Below are 26,505 nucleotides of genomic sequence, written 5' to 3' on the forward strand. Positions count from 1 at the left end.
CGTCGTCCCCAATCTCAACTGGGAGGCGGTTAAGGACGACTCTGTGTTGTGAGTCATATTGGTAATGATCCGTCTTTCATAAGTTTTACCCATGCCTTATACTGGTCAGGAGTTTGAGTGGTGATCTCTATTCCACCACAACGCAAGCCACCCTCGTCGGAGATAGGTCTAGCACTGAGGAAACTAATCCATCTTTTATTCGCCTCAGTTGACAGCTTCATCCACCGAGTCTTGTCCTTAAGAACAACAACCGGAGGACGAGGATACTTCTTTGGTTGTTGTTCGATGTTTTGGGTATTGAGAGGATGGTTAGTCTCCACGGCTTGAGAAGGTAGAAGCCGTGGAGAGAGTCTATCTCCCTGATTACGAGGGCGCTTGTAGTTATCATCAAACTGAGATAAGAGAGATACAGAGGTGTTAAAATTACCGGAAGTAGAAGGCAGCGATGGTGGTGTCGCAGCTTTACGCTTGTTACGTTTTCTACCACCGCTTGTTGAGTTTTCTTTATTGCGGTTTCTAGGTATATATATTTTTTATCAAATTTCTATAAAGAAAAGTAGCTACTGATGTAAGTGCATGAGTTTTATAGTAATCTATAGTCTGTCAAGCAAAGTCTGTCAGTAGCAATGTAAAGCAAAATTTTATTTTATTTTTTATTCCATATTAATTTAAATTGTATATTTTTTTCTTATTTAATGCATGTTAATTATAAGATGTAATGTTTTGAAAAAATGTGTCCCGCCGAGTTTCTTGCCGGTCCATATTGGGATACCCTCCTCCAATTGAGGGGGGATTTAAATCTTCTCGGGTCAGCATCGTCGTCAATACTAGCGTCCTGGTATTCCATTTTAGAGTCGGGTCGATCTCTGGGAAGTGACTCAAAACAGTCTAACGTGATTCATATGATTCTGATATGATTTCTGATTCTGGTATAGAAGCTGATAAATTAGAACCCTGAGTAAAAGGCCGGGAGGGGATAGAACCAGGCAAAGGCGACTGGTCGTCTTTATGACATCTAGCAATAGAATCAACTCTATTTAACTGATTACGGTTGCGCGAGCTAGAGCGACTACGTGCGGTTATTTTAGTCTTGAGGGAAGACTGTGCGACAGTCAACGGCAAAGAAGGAGAGAACTCCTTTCCTCTTGAGGCTCCACCTGCTCCATCCGATAAGAACTCTTCCATGATATCCAGACGGTTTTGTGAAATCCAGTCCACCAATTGGAGATGGATAAAACCTGAGCCATAACTCAAGGTACTCGGGATTTCGGGAAGCTATCAGGAACTTTTCCTCCGGACTGCGACAAGGCGTGTTGCACATTTGGGGCGCTTACCGAGGGACAGCTCAGTCTTGTGAGTCCGTATGGGGAATGGGTAAACTTGACAGCGATTTCCGGGGCACGGCTTCCGCATCCGTTGTGTCTTCCACATCTTGTATGGTGACGAATGCACTAGGTGATGGTGGGGTTCTCAGGATCAGGTTATTCGATCCTCCAAATTCACCAGGGGAGTTGTCCCCCATAGCATCAGTAGGACTGGATTTTTTAAGGTGCTATTACAATCCAAAAATAGGTTTGTTAATTTTGCAACTTTGTATAACGTATACGAATGCTTGTTTCTTAAAATATTAATTAACGCTTCAACTGTTGAAAATATTAATTAATATTCAGAAAGCAAAAAAATATTCAGTGACTTAAGTGACATTCAAGACGTCGACCTAGATCATCCGGTCTGGATGGGCTTTTTTTTTCTTTTTAGTCCATCTGGACAGGCTGAAGCTATAAGCCATACTGCCTTGTCATCCATAGCTTTTATTTTGCTTCTATTACAAAAGTGACAGACACAGATAATATAATAGATACGACATTGCGATTTGACGGTCGGTGGTCGATGAAATAATTGTCTAAATATCGCCCTTTTACTGTATATATCTTAACATTCTGTTTATTGAATAAAATCACAAACGTTAAAAATGTCAGTACGTCTAGGCGGCGCACTAAAAGAACTCCGGATTCATCTGTGTCAAACCAATAAGCAATCTGCGGGCGTGAGGTATGCTTGATTACATAAACTATAACTCATCTATCTGACAAATATTGCGAATTAACCTAACCATTCAACCTTTTCAGGGATTTTATTCAGCAAAACTATGTATCTATCAAGAAAGAGAATCCCGGCTTTCCGATTTTGATTCGTGAGTGCAGCGGAGTTGAACCAAAAATCTGGGCCCGATATGGTATGCAAAAAGTTTTTATTTGTGAATACTATTTTACATTACATACATGATTTTTTTAAGTTTTTATAACAATTTTCCCTTAAACTGATATATTTATCGCAGCTATTAAATATTATTTAATAACTAACAGGTATTTAGAGAGTGTTGACGGTTGGCATGCAATTTGTAAATTTAAAATAAGTAGCTTTAAGCTGTTAACCAAGTTCCATTATGATTATTAACTCCTAGCACCAAAAAGATGTAAAGGTTAAAGAACTAAAGTGAGTTAAAATTAATTTAATGACTTGCATAGTGGATGATCCTCCAAAAGGTCCGATAACTCTTGTAAACACTTATAAAAAAGAGAAGCTCTTAACATATATTAATCCAAGTGATTGTAAAATTAATTGCTGCCAAGTGACCTAATAAAGGTTGAACACACCAAATATGGGCACATAAAATTAGAAATAAAAATAAATTAAAGATCAATTGGAAAGAAACATATTTTGAATGTAGTTGCAAAAACTATAGTGTAGTAATGTTATATATTGAAATTTCATTTCAGCTTTAGGATTTGTCACCTCTACATTTATACTGCTGAACCTATTTGGATAAATTTTGATATAATTATGAGTCCCGGGAAATAATACAGGATAGTTATCAGACATATAGATAGTTCTGTTGAAGTGAAAAAAATGCAAATTAATGTACAGTTTAGCCATTTGGCACATGCATAATAGAGGAAAAAAAATTTTTTTGATCTGCAGTTCTTAAAAAAAAAATCCCTTAGAAGGGGAGTGCTGCATATTTTTTTTTGTATGGGATTTTCTATTTTATTTTTAGAAACCTATTGCGTGGTATCATATAAAAGGTCTTTTTCAAACAATTCTAAAAATATACCACATCATTACCAATAGTTGAGCCAGTGACACTCGGAGGTGTTACCTTAAACAGAGTGTCCAGTTTTAAATACCTGGGACATGTAATTACAGAGACCTTAAAGGATGATGCGGATATTGAAATCGAACGCAGAGCACTGGCAGTAAGAGCTAATATGTTATGTTGATTCGCAGGTTTGCGTGTTGTATAGTGGAGGTCAAGAAAACATTATTTATGTTGTATTGCCAATCATTCTACACATGCAGTCTATGGATCAATTATACGAAGCGCGCTTATAGTGCTCTGTGTGTCCAATTTAATAACGGTTTCAGTATGCTGTTGGGGCTACCACGCTTTTGCAGTGCCTCAGGCATGTTTGCGCAAGCATGAATGGACGATTTTCATGCCATAATGAGGAAAAGAATCGCCTCTCAAATGTATCGCCTGCAGGGTAGCACCAACAGCTTGCTGGTAGATATAACGAAGAGATGGGACTGTGCACATTTTTGTCACTGGGCATCTGCTCTTTGTCCTGTGTACCAAGACCCCAAATAAAATGCTGTGAAACCTAGGTTAAGATGTACTAACACTAGTATTGTAAGTCTGTATATAACTAACAATCTATGGGTAAACTGGCCTGAAATAAAGAAATAAATTAAATTACATTTCAGCCATTGCGTTAAATTAAAACAAAAATAATTTTCAAACATACCAAGTTTGGGCTCCTCCAGAATGGTCTTTTTTGTAGTAAATATATTTCTTATGTTACAGCAAGAGCATGTGAAACAGTAACGCCATTAAGCAATTTGTCTGCTGCTCAAGTTATGGAAATATTTAGAAAACTGTCTGGGTAACTACCCAAATATCACCATCATGAATGTTATAACAGAATTATTCAGTCAACTTCCAAAAGGCCTGTTAGACTGTTTCTTTTTAGTTTTATAGTTTGGGTGTAGTTTCTGACATTTTAATATATGTAACCTTTTAACTGCTTTGAATTTTTTCACGACACAAACACGCTCAGTTATAACTTAAAATGTTAATGTATGTATCCTGTGGAGCGGTTAAAAGGTTAATGTATGTATCCTGTGTCACACAAACGTTTTGTTATTAGACTGATATTAGGTTTTTTATATAAAGTGTGGACACGAAAAAATCTGGTCGGTTTGAATTCGATCTGTTGGCGTTCATTTGTTTTAAAAAATAATAATTTTATCTCAAATTATGTTGTCAAAATTGTATTATATCAAGCTGTTATAGGTAAAAAACTTAAGTAAGTCACCTGTTGTATGTAGTTGTAACGTGTTCGAATAGACATTTGTTTTGTTTGTGTGTGTGTCTTTTAAACATGTATTGTCTATTCGAACACGTCACAACTACATACAACGGGTGACTTAAGTTTTTTACCTATACAGTATTTCTATAATATTTGATATAATTTAAAAAATGCAGTCCAAAGAACTTGATATAGGAAAAAAATCGTGAACATTTTTCATGAAAATCCGGGTATTTCACACAACAACATTGCTAAGTGCCTGAAAATCAACAAATCGACTGTGCAATCTGTACTTTCTAAGTACAAAATGGATCTGACTGTGGAACGGAAGCAAGAAAGTCGTAGAAAAAGTGAACCTGTGGACAAAAAAGGTCGTCGATTATTTTACGAGAAAAGTGTCCAAATCTTACGTGCAAAAAATTAAACGTTACGAAGGCCTAAAAACGTATAAAGCTGTAGTCAGACCTAACCTAACAGATCAGAATAACAAGAAAATTCGATCAAATCACGCTGTAGAAAACTGTACGAGTTTCTAACAAAACATGATTGCCTAGTTATGGATGACGAAACATACGTCACAGCTGATTTTAATCAGTTACCTGGGCAACAATATTATGTGGCAAAAAATAAGAAAACTATTCCTGCTGAATACAAAAGTAAATAAATTATCATAATTTCCAAAACGTCACTTGGTTTGGCAAGCGATATGCTCCTGCGGTAAGAGGAACCAAGCTTTCGTCGCTTCTGGGACAATCAATGGAGAGGTTTCCAAGGAGTGTTTGCAAAAGAGATTGCTGCCTTTCATTCAACAACATGCGGGTTCTGTACTATTTTTGGCCGGATTTGGCGACATGCCATTACAGTAAGACTCCAGGTGGTACAGAAATAACAACGTAACCGTAGTACCAAAACAGGCAATTCACCCTAATTGCCCAGAACTGAGACCCATTCAGAAATATTGGGCCGTAGTGAAAAAAAAAATGAAACAGATTGCAAAGACGTTAAAACTTTTAAGGCAAAGTGGCAAAAATCTAGTAAAGAAGTTTCTGATTATGTTGTTCAGCAAATGATGAAGAAGGTGAAATCTAAAGTTAGGAATGTTATACACACACGTTAACTAGATTAACGTTTGTATAATATTATTATCGCTTATAATATGTATTATTATTAAAAAAAGTTGCATTGAATTTCATTTATTTTTTAATAAATTACAAATAAAAACGACCAATTTTTTTCGTGTCCACACTTTATCTTAAACAGATGTTGAAAAACTTTAAAATTAAATTCTAACAGAGCGGTAGTTTATATTTTATATAAACTCGTAGTATAGTATAAGTATTTGTAGTTTTTATAAAAGTTTTACTCTAAATACGACTAGTTGAAGATATATAATAGGTATAGTGTTCTCTTGTTGCACACAGATACACAGTTGTATTCTCCTAATTTACTGTTTAAACTAGGGTCACCATGCTCAAGTATGGTTCCATTGTTCCTGTCCATTAAAACAGGCGGCAGAAAGTGCTGCTGCTTTTTTGCTAAGACTCAAGTTGAAAATAGTTTTCAGTCTTTTTATTTAAATTTTTCATAATTTTGGAAGCCGAAAATATCATCCCAACTTTACTCGCGAAATGAGTTTTTATTTAATTACTTAAACATGAATTGTCTATTCGAATACGTCACAACTACATACAACAGTACCCCTAGTGTAAATAAATTCGATTTCCAAACGTGACGTACGCGTTTGCGTTTAGTCTCATTTTGTATTGAATTTCGAAAGAGCGCGCCAAGCGGGACGTTTTGGAAACTCTAAATCCTATACAAAATGACACTTAACGCAAACGCGTTCGTCACGTTATGATGTCGATCAAAGTTACACTAGGGGTACAGTACCCCTAGTGTAACTTTGATCGACATCATAACGTGACGAACGCGTTTGCGTTAAGTGTCATTTTGTATGAGATTTTTGACTTTCCAAAACGTCCCGCTTGGCGCGCTGTTCAAAAACCCATACAAAATGAGACTAAACGCAAACGCGTACGTCACGTTTCAAAATCGAATTTAGTTACACTAGGGGTACTGGTGACTTAAGTTTTTTACCTATACAGTATTTTTATAATATTTGATATAATTTAAAAAATGCAGTCCAAGGAACTTGAAATAGGAACTCAAGTTGAAAATAGTTTTCAATCTTTTTATTTAAAATTTTCATAATTTTGGAACCGGAAAATATCATCCCAACTTTACTCGCCAAATGAGTTTTTATTTAATTACTTAGTCAACCATGTCGGATTGCGGATTTCTAGTACTAGCTGGCAAAACTATAAGGGTTCGTAAATCGTAATTAACTACGGAACCCTAAATAGGCTCAGTTAACCCAGAATAGAAAAAATAAGAACAGAGTAACTAGTAAGCACATAGTTCTATTTTGTTGGCAGCGGGGCCTGGAAAATCTTTTAACCAGGTAACCCTATTAAATGATTATCCAGATGATATGGTTATACCCTATCGATAAGGAAAGCGTTTTTACGAAAGTTACTTCACCAAAAAACATACTCGTAAATGTGATAGAATGTAAAGTTCGGTTTAAAGATTCTTTATTCTCATAAGAATTTGTACAATTCACTTAAAATGAGAACTTAAAATATATTCATTTTATTTACATATTTCATGTCACAAAAGGAGCGACAGACACTGATTGCAATTTACAATAAGCACTTGTTATTATTTTGCCGGTAAGTATGTTTAAGTAAATATTTGTATTAGGGGGTAGGTAAGTGAACAAACAGTGCGCGAAGATCGCTGACGAGGAAACATAGAATGGGCGCGACTAGATGTGGCCTCGATATGTGTTATTATATATTATTTCAATCATTTTTAATTGTAACATAAGATAGTGTAAAATATAATTTATTATTTAATTTACATTTTAATTCGGTTCATTGTTATTACTTTTATGACTAGTTGTATGTATTACACGTGTTGACATATTTATATTTGTATTCACTAGTATATTTTCATGTATTTATAAATATTACTTAAAATAGTGAAAAATAATAATTTTTCAAATAAAATATTTTAATGACTAGATTAATAAACTATTTCAATAATTCAGTTCGTTAAAGGTTTCGCTAATCAAAGAGAGATCTAACTGAAAGCCACGTTCTTTCAAAGCCCCTGATGGGGGCTCATCTTGCGGTGTATTTGTCCTCGCCCGACACAGATGGGAATAACCGCTTCGTATAAATCATTCCAATTTATCCCCGCCTCATGTACGGCGGCCCCGACCGCCTGTTGTCAAAAAACAAAAAACCTCGAAAATTTAGTTTTTTTTTAGATTTGTGCGATTATTACCCTAAAGGACTAGTTTTTGATCTTACCTTCTCGGGGCGTTTAAAGTAGACTAAATTTGCTACACTGCGAGACTAGAATCAACTAGAATAGGGTTGTTTCTTGTTTCCAATTTTTTGAAACGCTTGTAATACGTTCTATACGTTGCCCTAAAATTTAACTTTTACCCTATAAACGGCTTTAAATTTGTTAAATTAACAAGATATATTTTGCTTTCGCGACCAAAACGCTCTATGAAAATTGTTTTACGTCACAGTTTACGGTTTAATACATAACTATGTACATACCAAAGAGTAAAGTATGTATATATAGGTACTTACATACATACACACGTAACACCAAGGCCCCCCGTTGTCTATTCTCAGTACAAAATTTGATAGTTAAGCCGTAGCCATTTAAGTGGTGGGCAACCTGAGTATGCGTGCGTGTGGATTTTTAACCAACTAATAAATTATGTTTTCTGTAATAATTGAGTTATTATATATCATACTCCATTAGAATTTCTATGATGTTAATTTTTAATGCAGATATCGAAGCTTCAATTAATTGCCCACCACCAAAATGGCTACGGCTTGAGTATTAAATTTTGCACTGATAATTTTGACCTATTTGTTTAAAAAACTCTCAATAAATAAAGATTTGGGCTTCAATTCACACTTGTTCATAGATACTTGTTTATCGTCGTGGTCGTCGATATTTTAATACTAGAGTGCTTTTAATCTTTTCCACATTTTATCTGGAATTTTACTATTGATTTTTACTTAATATTGTTTTGTTATATATTTCAGATAAAGGAGTGGAGCGCAGTACAATTCTCACAAATTTATCCGCTGGGGATGTTTTGGCCGCCATTAAAAAGCTAGTAAAATAAAATAACACAAATGTAATTAAAAATAGAAGGTTTAGAAAAATGCATATGTTTTTAAATTAAAAACGGATTTTCATTTAATTCTTTATTTCTTATACAACTGACCTACATACTTAAATACTAACGGTTATGTACTGCAAACAAAATTGTATGCAGGGCAGTCAGTTATCTTTGTAGCTGCGTGTATCTACATTTGTTTTTTAGGTATTTTATAAACCCAAAATGTTAACTACTTACTAGTAGGAACTAATGGAAATAATCCGTCTAAAATGATTTAGGCGGAGTAGGTCTCTTTCTTAGGCGATCACATTCGAGTTTTTTCTCGTTCTGAGTTCTGAGGATGTTAAACTTTCTTAGGTTATCACTTTTTTATACCTATTACACGAACAATGTATACTTACTTAAAAGCATCCAGATTAGCTGTAGATAGATACGGTCGCTTGAAATCGTATAATGCTAAAAAAGTGACGTCCTCAGAAAGTAACGATCAGAATGTGTCGTCCTCAGCTCAACTGGCGTTGGAAAAACCCGGAAAAATACGAGACAATTTCCAAATGACTCGTTTTTTTTCTCAAGTTTCTTTCGAAAAAAAAAAAACAATGCAAAATTCAGTCACAATACTTCCGAAAAAAACTAATAAAGCCGAAAAAACAAGTTTAATAACTTCTTTATTTTTCCATATGAATTTAATTGGGAATTTAAACAGGAAGGTTAAGGTTGCACGTCTAGTAATGTGTTTGTTTCTGACATTTTATATATTTTACACTGTATTCACTCATCAGTGGCATTACGTATGACACGTATTTAATTTTTCTGAATAAAACAAAAAAACCCTAAAAAACGAAATTTGGTAAAATTTCGGAAAAAAAATTATTTTCTCCGGAGTTTTTACCCCTATTCAGAACGTGGCCTAACTCGGCTATAACCTTATAAGAAAGAGAGCTACTCCGCCTAGATCTCTAAAACTATGATCCAGAAAAAATCTAATAATTTCGCTTAGTTGTGACTATTACTTGGTCTTCAGACAAAAGATTTTCATGATTCTGTTCTTATGGATTTATTAGGGGACTAGCTGTTGCACACGACTTCGTTAGCGCGGATTTTTTATACAGGTTGTATTAATTGAATATAAACTGTTTTGAAAATAATTGATCCATATACAAACTTTCAACCTGCTCTCAACCCGCTTAGAGGAAAAAATACCATGTTTGAGAAGATTCAAGTCGCATTTGTGAAATGTTTTTCAACCACTTTTTAACACCCTAGTAAGATACATTTGAAAATGCTTTTTATTTACAAATTAGAAAGTTTTAACTCCTTTAATCGAAAAGAAATATTTTTACCTGATACAAACTTTCAACCTCTTTTCAACCCCCTGAGGGAATTCATATTTAAAAACGCTGATATTACTTTACTTTTCTAATACATAGGCAGCAAAAGACAAATATGAAACAAAGAGGTGGCGTATCACATTTACTTTTTAACACTATTTCCATATACAATAATAATAAAAAATATAGGACATTATTACACAAATTGACTAAGCCCCAAACTCCCACAGTAAGCTCAATAAGGCTTATGTTGAGGGTACTTAGACAAGGATATATATATATATATTATATAAATATTTATCTTATACCTTTAAACGAGCAATTCTTGTATATATATTTCTGTGATCTCGGAAACGGCTCTAACGATTTCGCTGAAATTTGGTATATGGGGGTTTTTGGGGGTATACAATCTATCTAGATTAGTCTTATGTTTGGGAAAACGCGTGTATTCGAGTTTTCATGCGTTTTTCTTTCGACGCAGAATATGGTCGCCAATTTCGTTTTGTCGGCCACTGTCCGTCTGGTCCAGCGGGTTAAGACACGGACTGCTAAACGAGTGTTACGGGTTCGAATCTCGCCCGGTGACTAACTTTTGTTTTTTTTTTATATGTTCAAGTTTATATATAATTTTTTATTTTTTATTGTTTTAGACAAGTTTAACTTAGTAAAAAAATGTAGTTAAGATTATCACCTATACACCACCATATTACAATAAATAGTTATAACCGAGCAACGCTCGGTCGCCCAGGTACTAAATACTTAAATACATAGAACACACCCATGACTCAGAAACAAGTATCCATGCTCATCACACGAATAAATGCCCTTATCAGGATTTGAACCCGGGACCATCGGCTTCGTAGGCAGGGTCACTACCCACTAGGCCGGTCGTCAAATTTAAATTTATACTTTATTTATTATTAAAGGATACAGATATATTGATTCACAAGGGCCAGCCCTTCAGTCCGACATCTAACAAAAAAAAAAGTAGTTTAATACAAATTTAGCACAGCCCCTCCTTTGAATACAACTGGACGCCGTTATTATATAATATACTACGAGAGTGGATTGAAAAATTCGCGGCCTGAATATTAAAAACAAAACAGGTTTTTAATTTATTTTTATTTTTCTACATAGTCCCCGTAGAGTTGAATGCACTTGTTCCATCTGGAATTCTGGATTCCAGAGCCATTACACCACTTCTGAACAAGCTTTCCTCGAGACCTTCAAAATAGGCATCCACCTCAGCTTGGACCTCGGCGTTGTTTGAAAATTTCATACCACCCATATGTTTTTTTGGGGAACAGATCAAAGTCCGATGGTGCTAAATCGGGTGAATAGGGTGGGGTAATAATTCAAACCCACATTTGGCAATCTCTGCCATCGATTTTAGTGACGTGTGAGGACGTGCATTGTCCTGGTGGAAGATAACTTTCTTTGTCAACATTCCAGGTCTTTTTATCTTCAGAGCCTTGCGTAATCTGCGTAATAACTCGCAATAATAGTCGGAATTTATAGTTTTACCTCTCTGGAGATAGTCAACCATTATTATTCCCTTTGCATCCCAGATAACAGATGCCATGACTTTATTGACCGACAAAATTGCTTTGGCTTTTTTGGGAGGCGGAGATCCAGGACGAACCCACTGCTTCGATTGCTGTTTGGTTTCTGGTGTATAGTGGTGGACCCACGTCTTGTCCATAATAATTAAAAAATATATTTAAAAGCAAATCTGTCCAAAAAGTCTTGAGTATCGGCTTCATACAGGTCTAGACATTCACGTGGATTAGTACGGCGAGCGATTTTTTGTTCCACTGAAAGAAGCCTCGAGACCCATCTCGCCGACACCTTGGAAAAACCTAATTCGTTGACTATAATATTTTGAGTTCTTTCATAAGAGATGCCTACGATGTCACCTATTTCCCGCACCTTTAATCGCCGGTCTTTCATTATCATTTCGCATATAATTGCCACATTGTCCGTGTTAGTCACCGTTGTTGGCCTCCCGGGACGAAGGTCATCTGCGATACTATCTCGTCCACGTTTGAATTCAGCTGCCCATTTTTTCACTATCGTATATGATGGACAGGATTACTTTACTTGCATATCATCATAAATTTGCTTCGGTGTCAATCCTTTTTTATGCAGGTATTTAATCACAGCACGCTGCTCTAATTTCTCCATTTTCACGATATCTACCGACACGTAACTTTAAATATGCCGTAGTATTGCTTTTAAATATAGACGCCAATTGAAATTTCGCGGGAAGACAGTTGAATAATGACAGTTCAAAATGGCGGCAGAAAAAAGAAAAAAGTTTTTTTTTTTCAATTGGCCAGGCCGCGATTTTTTAATCAACCCTCGTATACCCGTATGGATTCAGAAACAAACGCTAGTTTCTTAAGTCCTTTTAATAGAAACAGACTTCCGTTTGCACTTCATGTTGCAGGCGTTTATGAAACGAACCAATAAGTAATAATACCTGTGCACTATAAAAAGTGAGGCCATTAATATTTGGAAGAACTTTTTCAATTAAATTTAAAAAGACCCCATTTTGTAATGTTTCCAATTTAAAAGTCTAAAACCGGCAAAGGCCGTGGCAGAATAAGGGAACATCTTGTGCCTTAATAGCTTTTCGGCCTGATTTTCTTTTCTGATAATGTGCCCCGTTATTAGTGCTATACTACATTTCAACATTCGCCCCTTCTAATTTTTAAATGAAAAAAAAAATTTTTTTTTCATAAAATATGGCACAAGATGATCCCTTATCCTGCCACGGCCTTTACTCAAAAGTTTCGTGCTGCTGGCCTACGCCTATAAACTAAGTTATAACTTAAAGTACAATACAGAACCCTGAAATTTCTGCAAAGGCCTGACACTGACGGTTATTCCTATTAGTTACCACCAATTTCTTACCAGTGGTAACAAATGGGATTTTTTTACCACTGGTAGGATTTTTTTTTCCAGTAGTTACCACAAAAATTTGGTTAGCGTTCAATACTAATAAAAACAGTAGAAATAGTATAGTATTAATAAAGAGTTTAAAAAAATTATAAGTCGTTTAGTGTAGGAGCATCGTTGACAATGGCGTAACCGCCATCGACAATAAGGTCCTTTTCAATAAATAACGTCACAATTATACGAACGAATAAACAAATCAGTTAAAGACCGAGTATTTTTGATCACTTTTAAATCAGTTTACTGAAACAGTAATAGACTTATAAATAAACGAATAAATTATAAATAATTCGTCTTTAAATAGATTACTGATTAAAGCATTATATTTATACTGTTATTATTAGTATTGAACGCTAACCAAATTTTCGTGGTAACTACTGGCGAAAAAATTCCCACCTTTTACCCTTGGTAACTACTGGGAAAAAAAATCCCCCAAACCAAGTTGGTGGTAACTAGTGGGAATTTGTTTTTCCCAATAGTTACCAATAGTAAAAGGTGGGAAAATATTCCCAGTAGTTAACACTGGTAACAACTTGGTGGTAACTAGTGCATAGCTGGTAATCCAAATAGCTGTGGTTGAAATTTAGACAAAGTAGGAAGAACCATGGTGGCATGTTCAGTCAGTTTTCTATCTAAATGGGGATCAGGCACCATAACCACTTGCATGCCAGCTGAAATTCCCGCTGTGACGCCGTGTGGAGAGTCTTCGAAGACCAAGCACTGAAAAGTAAGTGTATGTGTTTATTATTCCATGATTAATCAAAATTAGTCTAGTTTTGAGAAGAATATTAAGGTCCAATAAATGCTTTGTTTCATTCAAAATACTACGAGACCTAAAACTTTATATTTTCTAATATTTCTTTTTTCACTTTTTAATATTTTTAATCACTTTTAAGGCAGTTTACTGAAACACGACTCGACTTATAATTATTTATTAAAACACTCTTTATTTATACTATACTATTTCTACTGTTTTATTAGTATTGAACGCTAACTAAATTTTGATGGTAACTACTGGGGAAAAAAATCCCACTTTTTACCAGGGGTAACTACTGGGAAAACAATCCCAGTAGTTACCAGTGGTAAAAGGTGGGATTTGTGCAGTAGCTACCATCAAAATGTTGTAAGAATTCAATACTAATAAAAACAGTATAAATATAGCGTGATTTAATAAATAATTGTCAGTAATTCAGTAAACTGCTTTAAAAGCGAGCAAAAGTATTAAAACAGTTTTACCGGTATAAGTGTAAGAACTAAAATAGAAGAGTCTCATCCTAATTAAGTAGAAATTAACAAAAAAAATTATGCGAAGTGTACATATAGTACCTGATGAGATGGTAGAGTGTTATTACCATCCCCCTAGCGTAGGTGATTAAGCAATCATAGCATTGAAAGAATTTGGTAGAGAAATCCACACAAAATCCATACAAAATCTCAAGACCCTAAAACATTATTCATATTTTTAATCACTTTAAAGCAATTTACTGAATCACTAATTGACATATAGTTATTTATTAAAACACCCTATATGTATACTATACTATACTATGTATACTGCTTTTATTATTATTGAATTCTAACAATATTTTGGTGATAACTACTGGGAAAAATCCCACCTTATACCGAGTTGGTGGTAATGGTAACTACTGGGATTTCCCATTAGTTGCCACTGGTAAAAACTTGGTGGAAACTAGTAGGAATAACCCCCATACAACGGATTGCACTATCAATCAACCAGCTAGAAACATGGTGGTTGAAACAGTCGCCACCAAGTTGTACAGGATGATTCGTCAGTCAACGCCTCCCGGCTGATACTTTGTCAGATAATAGTTTAAATCCAAAGCAAATAACTATTATGGTAAACGAACAAGAAGCTATATAACACCTAGAATATTTAATACTATATTTCCGGAAAACGAATGTACTAGTTTATTTGTGTTCAAAAAAACATTTAAAAAGTTGCTTTTAGATGCTATCTAAACATAGTCAACGTCATAGGTTTTTTATTTGCCAAATTACAATTAGCACAATCGGATTAAGACCAACCTCGAAATCTCAAGAACAGTCATGAAATTTGACATTTGGGGACCTCGAGGAATCGCAGCCATCTTGGAAAATGTGTACCTACCATCCAGGAGAAATTCGCGTTTTACTCAAAATCTACGTTCTTCACGAAAATATCGTGTAAGGCAACATTCAAGCTTATTAAATTCTACACAAAATAGTCTCAGACATCTTTGCGGAAAAAATAAATCTTTCTATAAAAATCACTTGTTGAACCCAGATTAAGCGCTTATACAGTTTATACACTTCCAGGGGATATTCTCTTAATAGAAAACTCGGAGGAATATGAATTCCACTTTTAACTATATATTTATACGTGATCTACCCCAATATTGACATTTTACTCGACTGCGACTTAACCAGAAAGTAGGGTTATGGTTTTAATTACTGATGATTCAGTACAACCTGTAGATTAGGATAGTGGACGGATTTTTTAAATGACGTATCGGTAGATTCCTCTTACCCTTCACAACTTGTTTACACTTGTTTTATTACAGAAAATTTTTGTATTTTTATTGAAAGGCAATATCCCTCCTATATATAGTAATAAAAATAGTACCCATATGATGGCACTGATAGCTTGTATGTTAACAATATGTTTAAAATTCTTTACATGTATACTTAGATAGTAAGGTACACTAAGTGTACTGAAAGTGAGTGCATTATTCGCCAATAAACACTATGTTTGGGAAAACATCTAAAAACAATGTACCAGACTTTATTTAGGAAAAAAAAAAGCCTTTAATGATTTTCAAAATAGTCAGCCGGTTGTATCGCGGTGGAATGACCGTCAGTTGATAATATGAACATATTGGTGTGACAAATATTTACAAGGTTTTTTAAACAGCTTCGTGTTTTTTTTTTACTTTTTACGATAGATTAGAAAGTAAAGACTATAATACATTTTAAGTGCTCTTCACAGGTTTGCTGCCAATACTTTCAGGGCTAAGAACGTAGCCGCCCTAAAAATGCGTACTTGAGTAAAACTTATGCATAATGATAAAACTGTGATTCTAAGGAAATTGAGGAAAATTTAAAACAATTTTCAGCATTTTAATATCGTGTATTGCCTCCTCTAGCCCTACGACATGCAGTCATACGGTTTTTATCGATCTTATTAATTTTATTACGGTGTCTTTTTATGGTTCCCGTCCATTCTTCGATCACACTCTTTAGCTCCAATAACGTTTCAGGGGCGGGATTTCTGGCCCGGATTCTTCTTTTCGGCTTGTCCCAAATGTGCTCGATCAGGTTTAGGTCAGGACTTCGGGCTGGCCACTCCATGACTCTGATGCCGACCTCCTCCATGTACTTCTTAGTGATCCGGGCTGTATGCGGCCGAGCGTTATTATCTTGCATGAGGATGAACTCATCGCCAATATAACCCGCAAATCGAACCACATGATCAGCCAGGATTTCCTCTATGTACTGGTACCTGGCCCTGTGATGAACACAATGTTCGTCTTCGCTTCCAGAGCAATACCAGCCCAGACCATGATTGGCCCCCCCCCCCCCCCCACCATAAGGGGTTATTTCCACAAGTTGTTACCTGTGTCAACTAGTAGGAATTTTTTTCACACCTTTTACCACTGGTAACTACTGGGAAAAGAAATGCCACTAGTTACCACTGGTAAAAGGTGGGATTTTTTCCCAGTAGTTACCACAAAAATTTGTCTAAATATAGAGTGCTTTAATCAATAATTAATTATAAGTTAATTCGTTATTCGTTTAATTATAAGTCGATTACTGTTTCAGTAAACTGCCTTAGCAGTGATCAAAAATAGTTGGGCTTTGACTTACTTGTATGTTTGTTCGTATAATCAGCAAACGAGACATATTCCAATGCACTGAAGCTATGTTTTTGGCAGTTAGTAGCCGATACCTAGAGTCAATAACGACGACAAGCTCAATCAATGAATAGTAAGTAAATTGTTAGTATCAACACTTATACAATGTCACTCCTTTTAACATGTGTAGCTTGACTGTAAGTGGTAATTTAAGGAATAAATAAAATAATTGTGACGTTATTTATGGAAATGGACCTTATTGTCGATAGCGCTTAAGCCATTATCAGCGATGCTCCTATATAAATACAATTACAATTAAGTCCCTTTTAATAAATAACGTCAAAAATTACACAAACGAACAAACAAATCAGTCAAAGACCGATTTTACCAGTAGTTACCAGTGGTAAAAGGTGGGAAAAAAATTCCCTGTAGTTACCACTGGTAACAACTTGGTGGTAACTAGTGGGAATAACCCGAATCATTGTGTATAAAGTTGTTTTATATTAACTTTTTTTTTGTTGTATTTAAAATCCATTTAGTTACCTGGGACGGATGTGGTTTATCAGGAAATCGAGCTGCAGCAACTAGAAATATGTCCGGATTTGGCTTTCCAAATTTTACTTCTGGGTCACTACTTCCCATAACCATATGGTTAAATAATTTGAACAACTCTTTATGTGCAGCTACCTTAGTAACTACAGACCTTTCACTAGAGGAAGTTGCTAATGCAAATGGAACTTTACTTTTGTGTAGGTGCCTTATTAATTTTTCTGCCCCTGAAACAGACGAAAAAGTTAAGTTAACATTCAAAACCCCTGACAAATTAAAACAGTGCCATCTATTAAATTGATCTAATAACCATCTTGATAGACACCATGTTTGATTTAATCAATGGGAATTTAAAATAGAGGTGGGTTGTCAAAGAAAACTTTGTAGCCACAGTAAATTTACTGCCATCTTTCGACACATGATTAAAACTTTTGGAGAGTCATTCGACTTTGATCATTATCCTTTCACTGATATGAGTTTAATTTGTTTAACATCATAAAGTGGCGGCTTGAAAATATTTTGTTTGTGTTTCACCAAGGCAGAAAAGTTTGAGGTGAACAACTTGCCTGAAAACTCGCAAGGATTTTAACGTCAGAAGAAGTCTTAACTCCTACGTACTATAAAGTATTTTGTATTTTGAAAATGGAAAATAGGTCCAAATAACGATTTCAAATAAAATACAAAATAGTTTTCTTCAAAAAGTATTTCAAAAGAAACTACAAAATAGATATTTTGTATCTGCATTTTAAATACAAGTACATATTTCAAATAAGTCACATCTCTGCCAATGCTTAATATACATCCAGGCATCTGTCTTTGAAATCTATCAAAAACAAGTAACATACCATCTAATAGAGGAGTTCCAGCAAGCATTGTATCACCTAGTTCCAGTAATTGATTTCTAAATTGTTTTGCAGACACTGGAAGATTTAATTCCTTGCACAGAATCTCAGACAAACGCTGCTCAGTTCCCCCCAAAACCTTCATCATAAGTTCATCAGTGTATTCATGTCCATATGCTGCACACAGTTGAGTGACCATTTTCTTGTAGACAAGTTCTGTATCTAGAAAGTAAATCATAATATTAGTTTGCTCATCCTAAAATTTTCCAAGTCTTGTGCTATAAAAACACACATCAATACCACAGAAAAAATTACACCAGCATCTGGTGCCCAAGGAATCTCAGGATCGGTCTGAGTAATGGTTGTTAACAATAGGTGTATACCTAGTTGGTTACTAAGTTCTGTTACTCGATTTGCAACCTCTTTATTTCCGTTAAAACAAATGCTACTGAAAAAATAAAAAATGACAATGTGGTGGATTTGTGAGCTATAATTATATACCACACATAACGCTTATCTCGTCGTATCTATAATGAATTGGGGCCTAAAAGAGAATCGTATCGCAGTAATTGCATTGCACAAATGTGGGCACCCCCCAAACATGATTTTGAAGTTGCTTGAAAACCTAAAAATCAACAAACAATTTGTTTATCGCACAATTAATAGATACAATAGTACTCAGAACTTCAATGACCGCAAGAGGTTTGGAAGACCACGCACTGTTCGGACCCCAGCTCTAATAAAGGCAGTGAAGGCGAGAATTGCAAGAAACCCCGTCCGGAAGCAAAAGTTGTTGGCAATACAGATGTCTGTGAAGAGAAGCTCCCTAAAAAAAGTTATCAATGAAGACCTTGGACTACACGCTTACCACAGACAAAAAGGTCATTTGCTTAATGGACAATTAAACACTATGTGGCTAGAGAGAAGTGGCGTGCTATTGAAGCGGTACGCTTTGTGTGTACGTCTTTCTTTCCACAGGACTCAGCTCCTGCACATAAGGCAAAAACAACTCAAGCCTGATTGTGAAGGAACAAAATTGACTTTATTGCCCACGAAGACTGGCCGTCCTCCAGCCCCGACCTTAACCCCCTGGATAATGCCATATGGCAGGTTATTGAGGAGAACGCCTGTGCTAAACCCCACACAAATCTTGACTCCCTCAAGTGGGCCATAGTTAAGACAGTGACGGAATTAGACATCACAATCGTGCGTGCCGCTATTGATGACTGGCCTCATCGTTTGAGGGCCTGTGTCAAGGCCAGAGGAGGCCATTTTGCATGATATTGTCATATGTAATTCCTGATTTTGTGGACTTCAGTTTAATATATATAGTTTATTCAACTTTCGTTCATAAATATTTTATGTAGATAAAGATTATTACAGTAACAGAATTTAGTAACCAACTAAGTATGTATTTTCAACTTACAGCTAGTGTAATAGGAATTGATTCTGGTAAAGGCCTTACAACATCTATCTTTATTTAACACTTTTAGTAAACTATCATGGTACCTAACAAAAGGTCCGATTTCTGGACCAAGCTGTCCGTTTCATGAAATATGACAATATAGTTAACAATATTTGAAATGTGAAAAAAAACTACCATATTTTTGAAATGTTTGACATTTTAACACTTGAACTCAACAACAAAATTAAACAAAATGTCAATCCAAGGTTTATTTTTAAGTAATTTGTACAAATATTGTTCTGATATCATATGGAACAGAAAACTGCTGTTAGGATGCTCACTAGGATGGTTGCATCCATTGACCGGCTTTCCTACTAAAGGTGGTACTACAACCTCTATGGCTAAATCCAGTAAGGGATCCTGAACTTTTCAGGTTTTCATGACATGTTAATGCTTAAGTAGGTATAAAAAGTTACTGTATACACAATTCATGTTTCATCAAATAGGGCAAGCACCTATTTTTAGTCCGAACGAGATTTACCTCACGAGACTATTTGCTTTGATCTCTGTAACAATGGGCTTATAATATAAAAACCAAACAACTCACCTAAGAGCAGACCATCCATATCAAAAATACAATGCGTAACACTTCGAAACTTGTTGGTTGACATAAATCGTCTTCCGACTGTTTTAAATGCAATTTTAGTACATAAATACATTGTAGATATTACTTTCAACGGTTATGTAAACTTAGAAAAAAGTTAGTAAGTTTCTTCTCGATATTTGATTAATGTATTTAATTCTTAGGAAGAATAATGTATAATAGATATATTTGAAATTTAAACTAAACTAACATTGTCTTATTTATCCAATGTGTGTTAAAGGAATTAAAATAAAACTCGAACTCCAGTGTTCGCTGTTTTCCCTAAAGTGACAAATAAATAGTGCCAATTACATCTACACTTTATCAGGCTTCAAGCCTACGGAAAAATATAATTTTTCGGACCCGAAATCAGACCCGATTTCGGGCCCGAGAAAGAGTATTTTTCCGTGTCACCAAATAACAACACATCACAGAGTATTTTTACGATTTCAAATATTGTTAACGCTGTGCTGATAGTCTGGCTAGCCAAATATTGTTGACAGATATTTCCATGTTGTATCACTAATTGTCTATGATTTAAAAAAAAGCTAAAAGTCTGTTGTCAAGTTAATCAAGTTATGTCATTCATTCAAATTGTTCGCGGTTTATTTATAATGGGTTTATTTTAAATAATATTAATAATGACTATACCGAGTGAGGTTCGCAGACTATTATTTAAGCTCATAAATAATTACGATAATGTGCGAAGTTGACGTGAAGCGTTATAAAACGAAAAACAGAGGGCCTACAGCGAACCACGTTCGACGTGTTGCCTCCCTGTCACACTTACGTACAAATGTACAAGTGCGACAGAGAGGCAACACGTCGAACGTGGTTCGCGGTAGGCCCTCTGCTATGTTTACAAATCGTAAACAATTTAGTAGGTAGGTTGGTGCTCTATTAATATTTTGATACTTTAAGTATTAGTTTTAACATTTGCCTATAACTTTGATTAAGCACGTAAATTTATTAATACCTGAATCTCATGAACGTCAAGTGTCTAAAGAAACGGATAAACTAGAAGTTCTGGAAAATATCATTAAAATCAAAATATTGGAACGTAACGAGTTACTGAAAACTAATATTTAGAAGAAATCTGTGGAATGACTGGCCAGTAGTAAATTGATATAAAAATATATAATATATATAAATATCTTGGCGAAACATGTCTGTATATGTCTTTGTACTTTACATAGAGGTAGAAATTACGTGAGCTGACTTTGAGTGTACGTGAAAGTATATTATTTTCGTAGATACCTTGTGTGAACAGAAAATCAAAAATATTTTCTAGTATCAAAACTATAATTCCTACTACACAAATGGTTACCAGCCCCAGATATTTTGAATTTCTCGCCAATATATTGTGTAATATTTCAGTAGCTAGACCTATTCCGTGAAACGGAAAACGATTATCAGGCCCGAAATCGGGAAGGATGGTTACATCCCCACTTTATCTGGCCAGGGGGCCTACCGCGAAAACCGAAATTCGCCAATTACGGGGATCTTACTACTTACTCTCACTAAGACGTAATTAGAGGGACAGAGAAAAATGCCCGCAATTGACGAACTTCGATTTTCCGCAAATCGAAATTCACAAATTGCGGAGATCTGATAGAGTGACGAAGAAAAATGTCGAATTTCGATTTTCACTGTTATAGTCCAGACCCGTTTTTAGACCCGAGCATGGGCGTAGGTAGGTACAGGCAGGGGCGCGGCGCAGCTATCGCCCTTATTCCTATAACTACAGTAGTAGTATGATTTATAGACAAAGCTTTTTATTTTAACCAATATTGTTACTATTTGGCTTGGCACCGACTTCAAACATATCAGTTGGTAACGCATATACTTTACCTACTTTTTTTGTAAAAAGATGTTATTTTACCATTTTTAGTTTTAAGGTATTGTTAAGAGCTTATGAGTGACGCATGAATGAAAATCACAATCATGTTTTACATTTAATTCGTTAACTTTAATAAATTATCAGGATTTTCCTCGAGTCCGTCTTGAAATTCATTCCTGCCATTACTCGTACCTATACTCTAAATCGATCCTCCGCCCGCCACTGATCACTGAAACCCTTGAGCCTGAACCATCAAAGCTTCAATCACCACATTAACGACTTGCAATCTCTTACCAATCACAAGATGACGCTTTTTGCTGACGACGTTTCTATAATTGTACAAGATAAAGATACCCAAAATTATGAAAATAAAGTTAATCAAGTCTTTAAAGATGTAAACCTGTGGCTCGTAAAAAATAATTTGAAAGTTATTCTTATTAAGACTAAATTTATGGAATTTTATGCACCACAAGGGTAACCAAGACAGGGTTGCCAACTCCAAATTTTTTTTACCCCTAGAGCTCAACTTAAAAGCCCCTAAAACTGTACTATTGTTTTGGAAAACCCACTAAATAAAAAATAAAAGAAATTATACGTTTTATTAATTCTTTATTTGTACATTTTCCAGAATTTCGTACATTAAATCATTGTCAACCGGTTCGACACTTTTATGACCATACATATGAACGGTAAATAGTTTTAACATTTTATTTGTTGGAGTAAATGTCACGTAAGATCCTAATCGCTGTAGTGTGAAGCGGACCATCATCACACTTTGCAGCATTTCAATGGATAATCTATTCCGCAGCTTATTTTTTACTATATTATATATAGACAACGCGCGTTATACCCTTGCATTTGAAATGGGAACTGTTGTAAACGCCAACCCGCATTTTGCGATATTTTCGAAACGTTTGCAGCCAGCAGCATCGCAATCGTCGTATACTTCAGAGTAAAAATCCGCTGATGTTGAAGTGTTTGACCACATTTTATTACTCAATTGGTGCCACTCGGATTCGATATCATTTTTGTTTCCGTAAATATGAGGTCGCTGAATGTGATTTAAAACTGGTTTTATGTCAGGTTTTACTTGAGACGTAGTCACTTTTGGGTCTAAATTAGCAATTACTTTCAGGATTGATAAATTATCCGGCAGCCGTTTTTGTATCTGTTCTAAGGCAACATAAAAAGTTCTTGCATCTTTCGCTTACATCCAATAACGTGTGCGCACCCGTCGTACTCAAGTTTGCCATCAAATCCAAGAATCAACAGCCACGACGCCACAGACCCAAAATAAAGAGCTAGAAGCTTATTTACACGATACTTTTGGTGGGGCCCAACACCTAGATCAAACTTATAGCCATAACAGACTACCGCACGTATGGAAGTACCCTGCCTCTCCCTGCTCCACCGTACTTGCTTTTTATTATTAACATACGGACTTTCTATTTCTATACGTCTTCCGTATGAAATGACATGTGCAAACGAGACAGCTGTATGAATGTCTATAGCGACGTTCCGTTCACACAGGTCATTTCGTAAGGTAAGGGTAAAAATTCCGTATGTATGTGGCCAGCCTAACACTGCACGACCCGACAAGGCGGCCCGACCATAAATGATGGTCTAAACCGCCTTTACAGCGACGAAATATCATACAACCACGTTACAAATCACTGTGTAGCTTAGATCGGAACGTTCAGCCGTCCGACATACGTCCTTCTCAATCGCACTTGCGAGTTCAAGCAACACAGAGTGGGATACACTATGGTATCGAGAACGTTTCATTTCCAGTATAGTATGTAGCTTCTCACATCGTGAAAACTTTTAAAAAAATCCCTAAAAAACCACTAAAAATACTTAGCCCCTAAAAAAACCACTGGCTGCTTTTTTTCCCCCTAAATTTAGTGGTAAAACCACTAAGTTGGCAACCCTGAACCAAGGAATGTAAATATAAACTATGATGACGCTTTTTGGTGACGACGTTTCTATAGTCGTACAGTCAGCGTCAAATAATTCGTAGCAGTCAAAGTAGCCAAATAGTTCGGTACACCATATATTTAGTATGGTGTACCGAACTATTTGGCCACTTTGACTGCTACGAAGTATTTGACGCTGACTGTACAAGATAAAGGTACCCAAAAATTATGAAAATAAAGTCAATCAAGTCTTTGAAGATGTAAACCTGTGGCTCGTAAATAATAATTTGAAAGTTAACCTTATTAAGACTAAATTTATGGAATTTTATGCACCACAAGGGAAGCCAAGGAATGTAAATATAAACTATGATGGTCATGCAATTGAATGTGTGTCATCAATTCGCTTCCTAGGTAACCATATTAACTGGAAAGACCACACTGAAACGCTAATTAATAAATTGAACAGGTTTATATTATGTTTAATATTTGCCCTACGATGGCTCTCTCAACTTTCCTCACAATAAACTGCACTATTATATAGGGCATGTGATGTCCAATTCGCGTTATGGTCTATTCTTCGGGGAAACTGTAGTAATATCCAAAAAGTGTTTCTGCTACAATAGTACATTTCGATGCTAGTACGGAAAGTACGAGTACCGGGATATCTTGCCACGGGCCGTAGGCGAGTGACAAAACTCGGGACGAGTGAAGAATGACATTTCCACACGTGTATCGAACGTCGTTTTTTAATACAGTTGTAAAAAAATAAGAAAAACTTTTGGTTTTGCATGTTCTATAAGACAGAAACAATTGTAAATATAAAACATTGAACTATTATTACTTAAGTATCGTTATTTACAATTATTTATGTATATTAATTTTATAAAAACAATATCGAATGTTGCCTTTGGAAACTTAAAACATACTTGCACTGCAGTAAGAAAAAACGCCTCTTTGATAGGCGTTTCGGCAGCTATTTTGTTCCATTCAGACAACTTGATAAGGATGGTTTTTCAATATTCAATATTAAAAAAGAAACGCGTTATAATGATGAAGAGGTGAGGAATAACATATGAAATATGTTTATTTTTATTATTCTTACATTAACAGTAGGATTTCATGTTTATTATGACTTTTATAGGAAACTAACATTAACATTCATCAATAAGTAGAGTCTGTGCGGAAAGAGAAGAGTCGTAGGATTTGAGGGCGTGCCAATGCCATTTTATGGTTTTCGTTATGCTAACAACATTGTCACGAAATTATAGTACATGACGACGCCAAAGTTCATGATACTTGAATCCCGTTATACCAGCCTTTCTAGTCATGAATTGGAACAAGCATAAATTTAAAAAAATTGGGAAAGTGAAAAACACTAGTTCGCGAAAACCATCTATGTGGTGTGCAACAAACAGAACCCTGTCGACCTCTTTTTAATCAATTAAAAGTGATGACACTCCCCTCATTATACATTTATGAGATAAGTTTATTTGTCAAATATAATATAGATTTATTTAGAAATAAGGCGTCTACTACAATTAAAACGTAGTGATTATATGCTCTTTGACTACAATATTCAGTCTCGGAACGGCACTGGGCGGCTACCGGGAAAATCGAAATTTGTCAATTGCGGGCATTTTTCTCTGTCACTCTGATTACGTCTTACTAAGAGTAAAAGAGAAAGATCCCCGCAATTTGCGAATTTCGGTTTTCGCGGTAGGCCCCCTGATCTATGTTATCCATTCCACCCGAAGACAGCATTCTTTGCAAGCAATGTGCTATATATGTCTATAAAAATATTTACTAATTTGCCCGTAGAAATAAGAAATTCTGACATGCCTGAATTTAAATATAAATTATATAAATTTTGTTTGGATAAGTGTTATTATAGAATTGACGAATATTTGACTTGTGTAAACTAATAAATAATAATGAATAATGAATATAATATTTTGTAAATCTTAGATATTAATTAATTAATATTAGGTAGGTATATAATTATAATGCATGGTTTATTGTTCTAAACTTTTTATGTACTATACTTAGTTATAATCAAAGAGTAAAGTAAGTAAGTCATAGTAAAATGTACGGACTTAAAATTACCTGCAGTCCAACTATTTACACTACATTTTGCAAATAAACATATCTTTATCATTATCTACCATTCCTCGACCCCTCAACCCCAGACCATTTAACTCCTAAACCTACCCCCCGATTCCTCAACTCCCAACCCCTCAACCCAACCCAACCCCCTAACCTCTTAAACCCTGACTCAAGCCCCAACCACTCAACCCCCAACATCAGACCCCCGTCTACCTTCACCACCACCGTCTACCTCGCAAACCTAACCTAACCTACTCCTCAACTCTTATTTCCATCACTACGTACATCAGAAATCATAATACACCCAATTATAAGAGGGAAGTTCCACATATCGCCCGTGGTCTTCATAGTCAGTAATTAGCCTTACCATGAGTTTGACACTGACATGTTCGCTAGCGTAACTTACCTACTTTCTATGCGTCTCGCTCGTACTGGCATCCTAAAGTAAGTTACGAACACGTCAACTAATATGTAGAGTCAA

The 26,505-nt window shown here is 35.4% G+C and overlaps 2 protein-coding genes across 4 annotated transcripts; one reads left to right on the forward strand and one right to left on the reverse strand.

Moving 5' to 3' along the window:
• Nucleotides 1–1,822: 1,822 nt before the first annotated feature.
• Nucleotides 1,823–8,652, forward strand: LOC133518987 (NADH dehydrogenase [ubiquinone] 1 alpha subcomplex subunit 2). Of its 2 annotated transcripts, XM_061852827.1 has the most exons (4): nucleotides 1,837–2,052; nucleotides 2,130–2,236; nucleotides 3,866–3,944; nucleotides 8,507–8,652. In XM_061852827.1, exons 1-4 carry the CDS (start codon nucleotides 1,973–1,975, stop codon nucleotides 8,508–8,510), a joined length of 270 nt encoding a protein of 89 aa, XP_061708811.1. In that variant the 5' UTR covers nucleotides 1,837–1,972; the 3' UTR covers nucleotides 8,511–8,652. The 2 variants fall into 2 exon arrangements, with proteins under 2 accessions (XP_061708802.1, XP_061708811.1); XM_061852818.1 differs by lacking the exon at nucleotides 3,866–3,944 and having other exon boundaries at nucleotides 1,823–2,052.
• Nucleotides 8,653–8,656: 4 nt separating this feature from the next.
• Nucleotides 8,657–20,457, reverse strand: LOC133518970 (probable pseudouridine-5'-phosphatase). Of its 2 annotated transcripts, XM_061852805.1 has the most exons (5): nucleotides 20,130–20,457; nucleotides 18,121–18,339; nucleotides 17,270–17,502; nucleotides 16,740–16,821; nucleotides 8,657–13,595 (listed from the first exon to the last, which is right to left on the reverse strand). In XM_061852805.1, the coding sequence occupies exons 1-5, from the start codon at nucleotides 20,239–20,241 to the stop codon at nucleotides 13,519–13,521; spliced, it is 723 nt and encodes a 240-aa protein (XP_061708789.1). In that variant the 5' UTR covers nucleotides 20,242–20,457; the 3' UTR covers nucleotides 8,657–13,518. The 2 variants fall into 2 exon arrangements, with proteins under 2 accessions (XP_061708789.1, XP_061708781.1); XM_061852797.1 differs by lacking the exon at nucleotides 16,740–16,821 and having other exon boundaries at nucleotides 20,130–20,453.
• Nucleotides 20,458–26,505: the final 6,048 nt, after the last annotated feature.

The sequence above is a fragment of the Cydia pomonella genome, chromosome 1, assembly GCF_033807575.1.
Source record: "Cydia pomonella isolate Wapato2018A chromosome 1, ilCydPomo1, whole genome shotgun sequence".
Classification (NCBI taxonomy): domain Eukaryota; kingdom Metazoa; phylum Arthropoda; class Insecta; order Lepidoptera; family Tortricidae; genus Cydia; species Cydia pomonella.

What these genes read in the sequence shown, in the direction of transcription:
- LOC133518987 (XM_061852818.1), top strand. Translation starts at nt 1,973, where the DNA reads ATGTCAGTACGTCTAGGCGGCGCACTAAAAGAACTCCGGATTCATCTG. An exon ending in AAGCAATCTGCGGGCGTGAG is followed by an intron (nt 2,053 to 2,129) that starts GTATGCTTGATT and finishes CAACCTTTTCAG; the next exon opens with GGATTTTATTCAGCAAAACT. An exon ending in AAAAATCTGGGCCCGATATG is followed by an intron (nt 2,237 to 8,506) that starts GTATGCAAAAAG and finishes TATATATTTCAG; the next exon opens with ATAAAGGAGTGGAGCGCAGT.
- LOC133518970 (XM_061852797.1), bottom strand. Translation starts at nt 20,241, where the DNA reads ATGTATTTATGTACTAAAATTGCATTTAAAACAGTCGGAAGACGATTT. An exon ending in TATGGATGGTCTGCTCTTAG is followed by an intron (nt 18,340 to 20,129) that starts GTGAGTTGTTTG and finishes TTTACTTTCTAG; the next exon opens with ATACAGAACTTGTCTACAAG. An exon ending in ATAAACCACATCCGTCCCAG is followed by an intron (nt 13,596 to 17,269) that starts GTAACTAAATGG and finishes CTTACTTTTCAG; the next exon opens with TGCTTGGTCTTCGAAGACTC.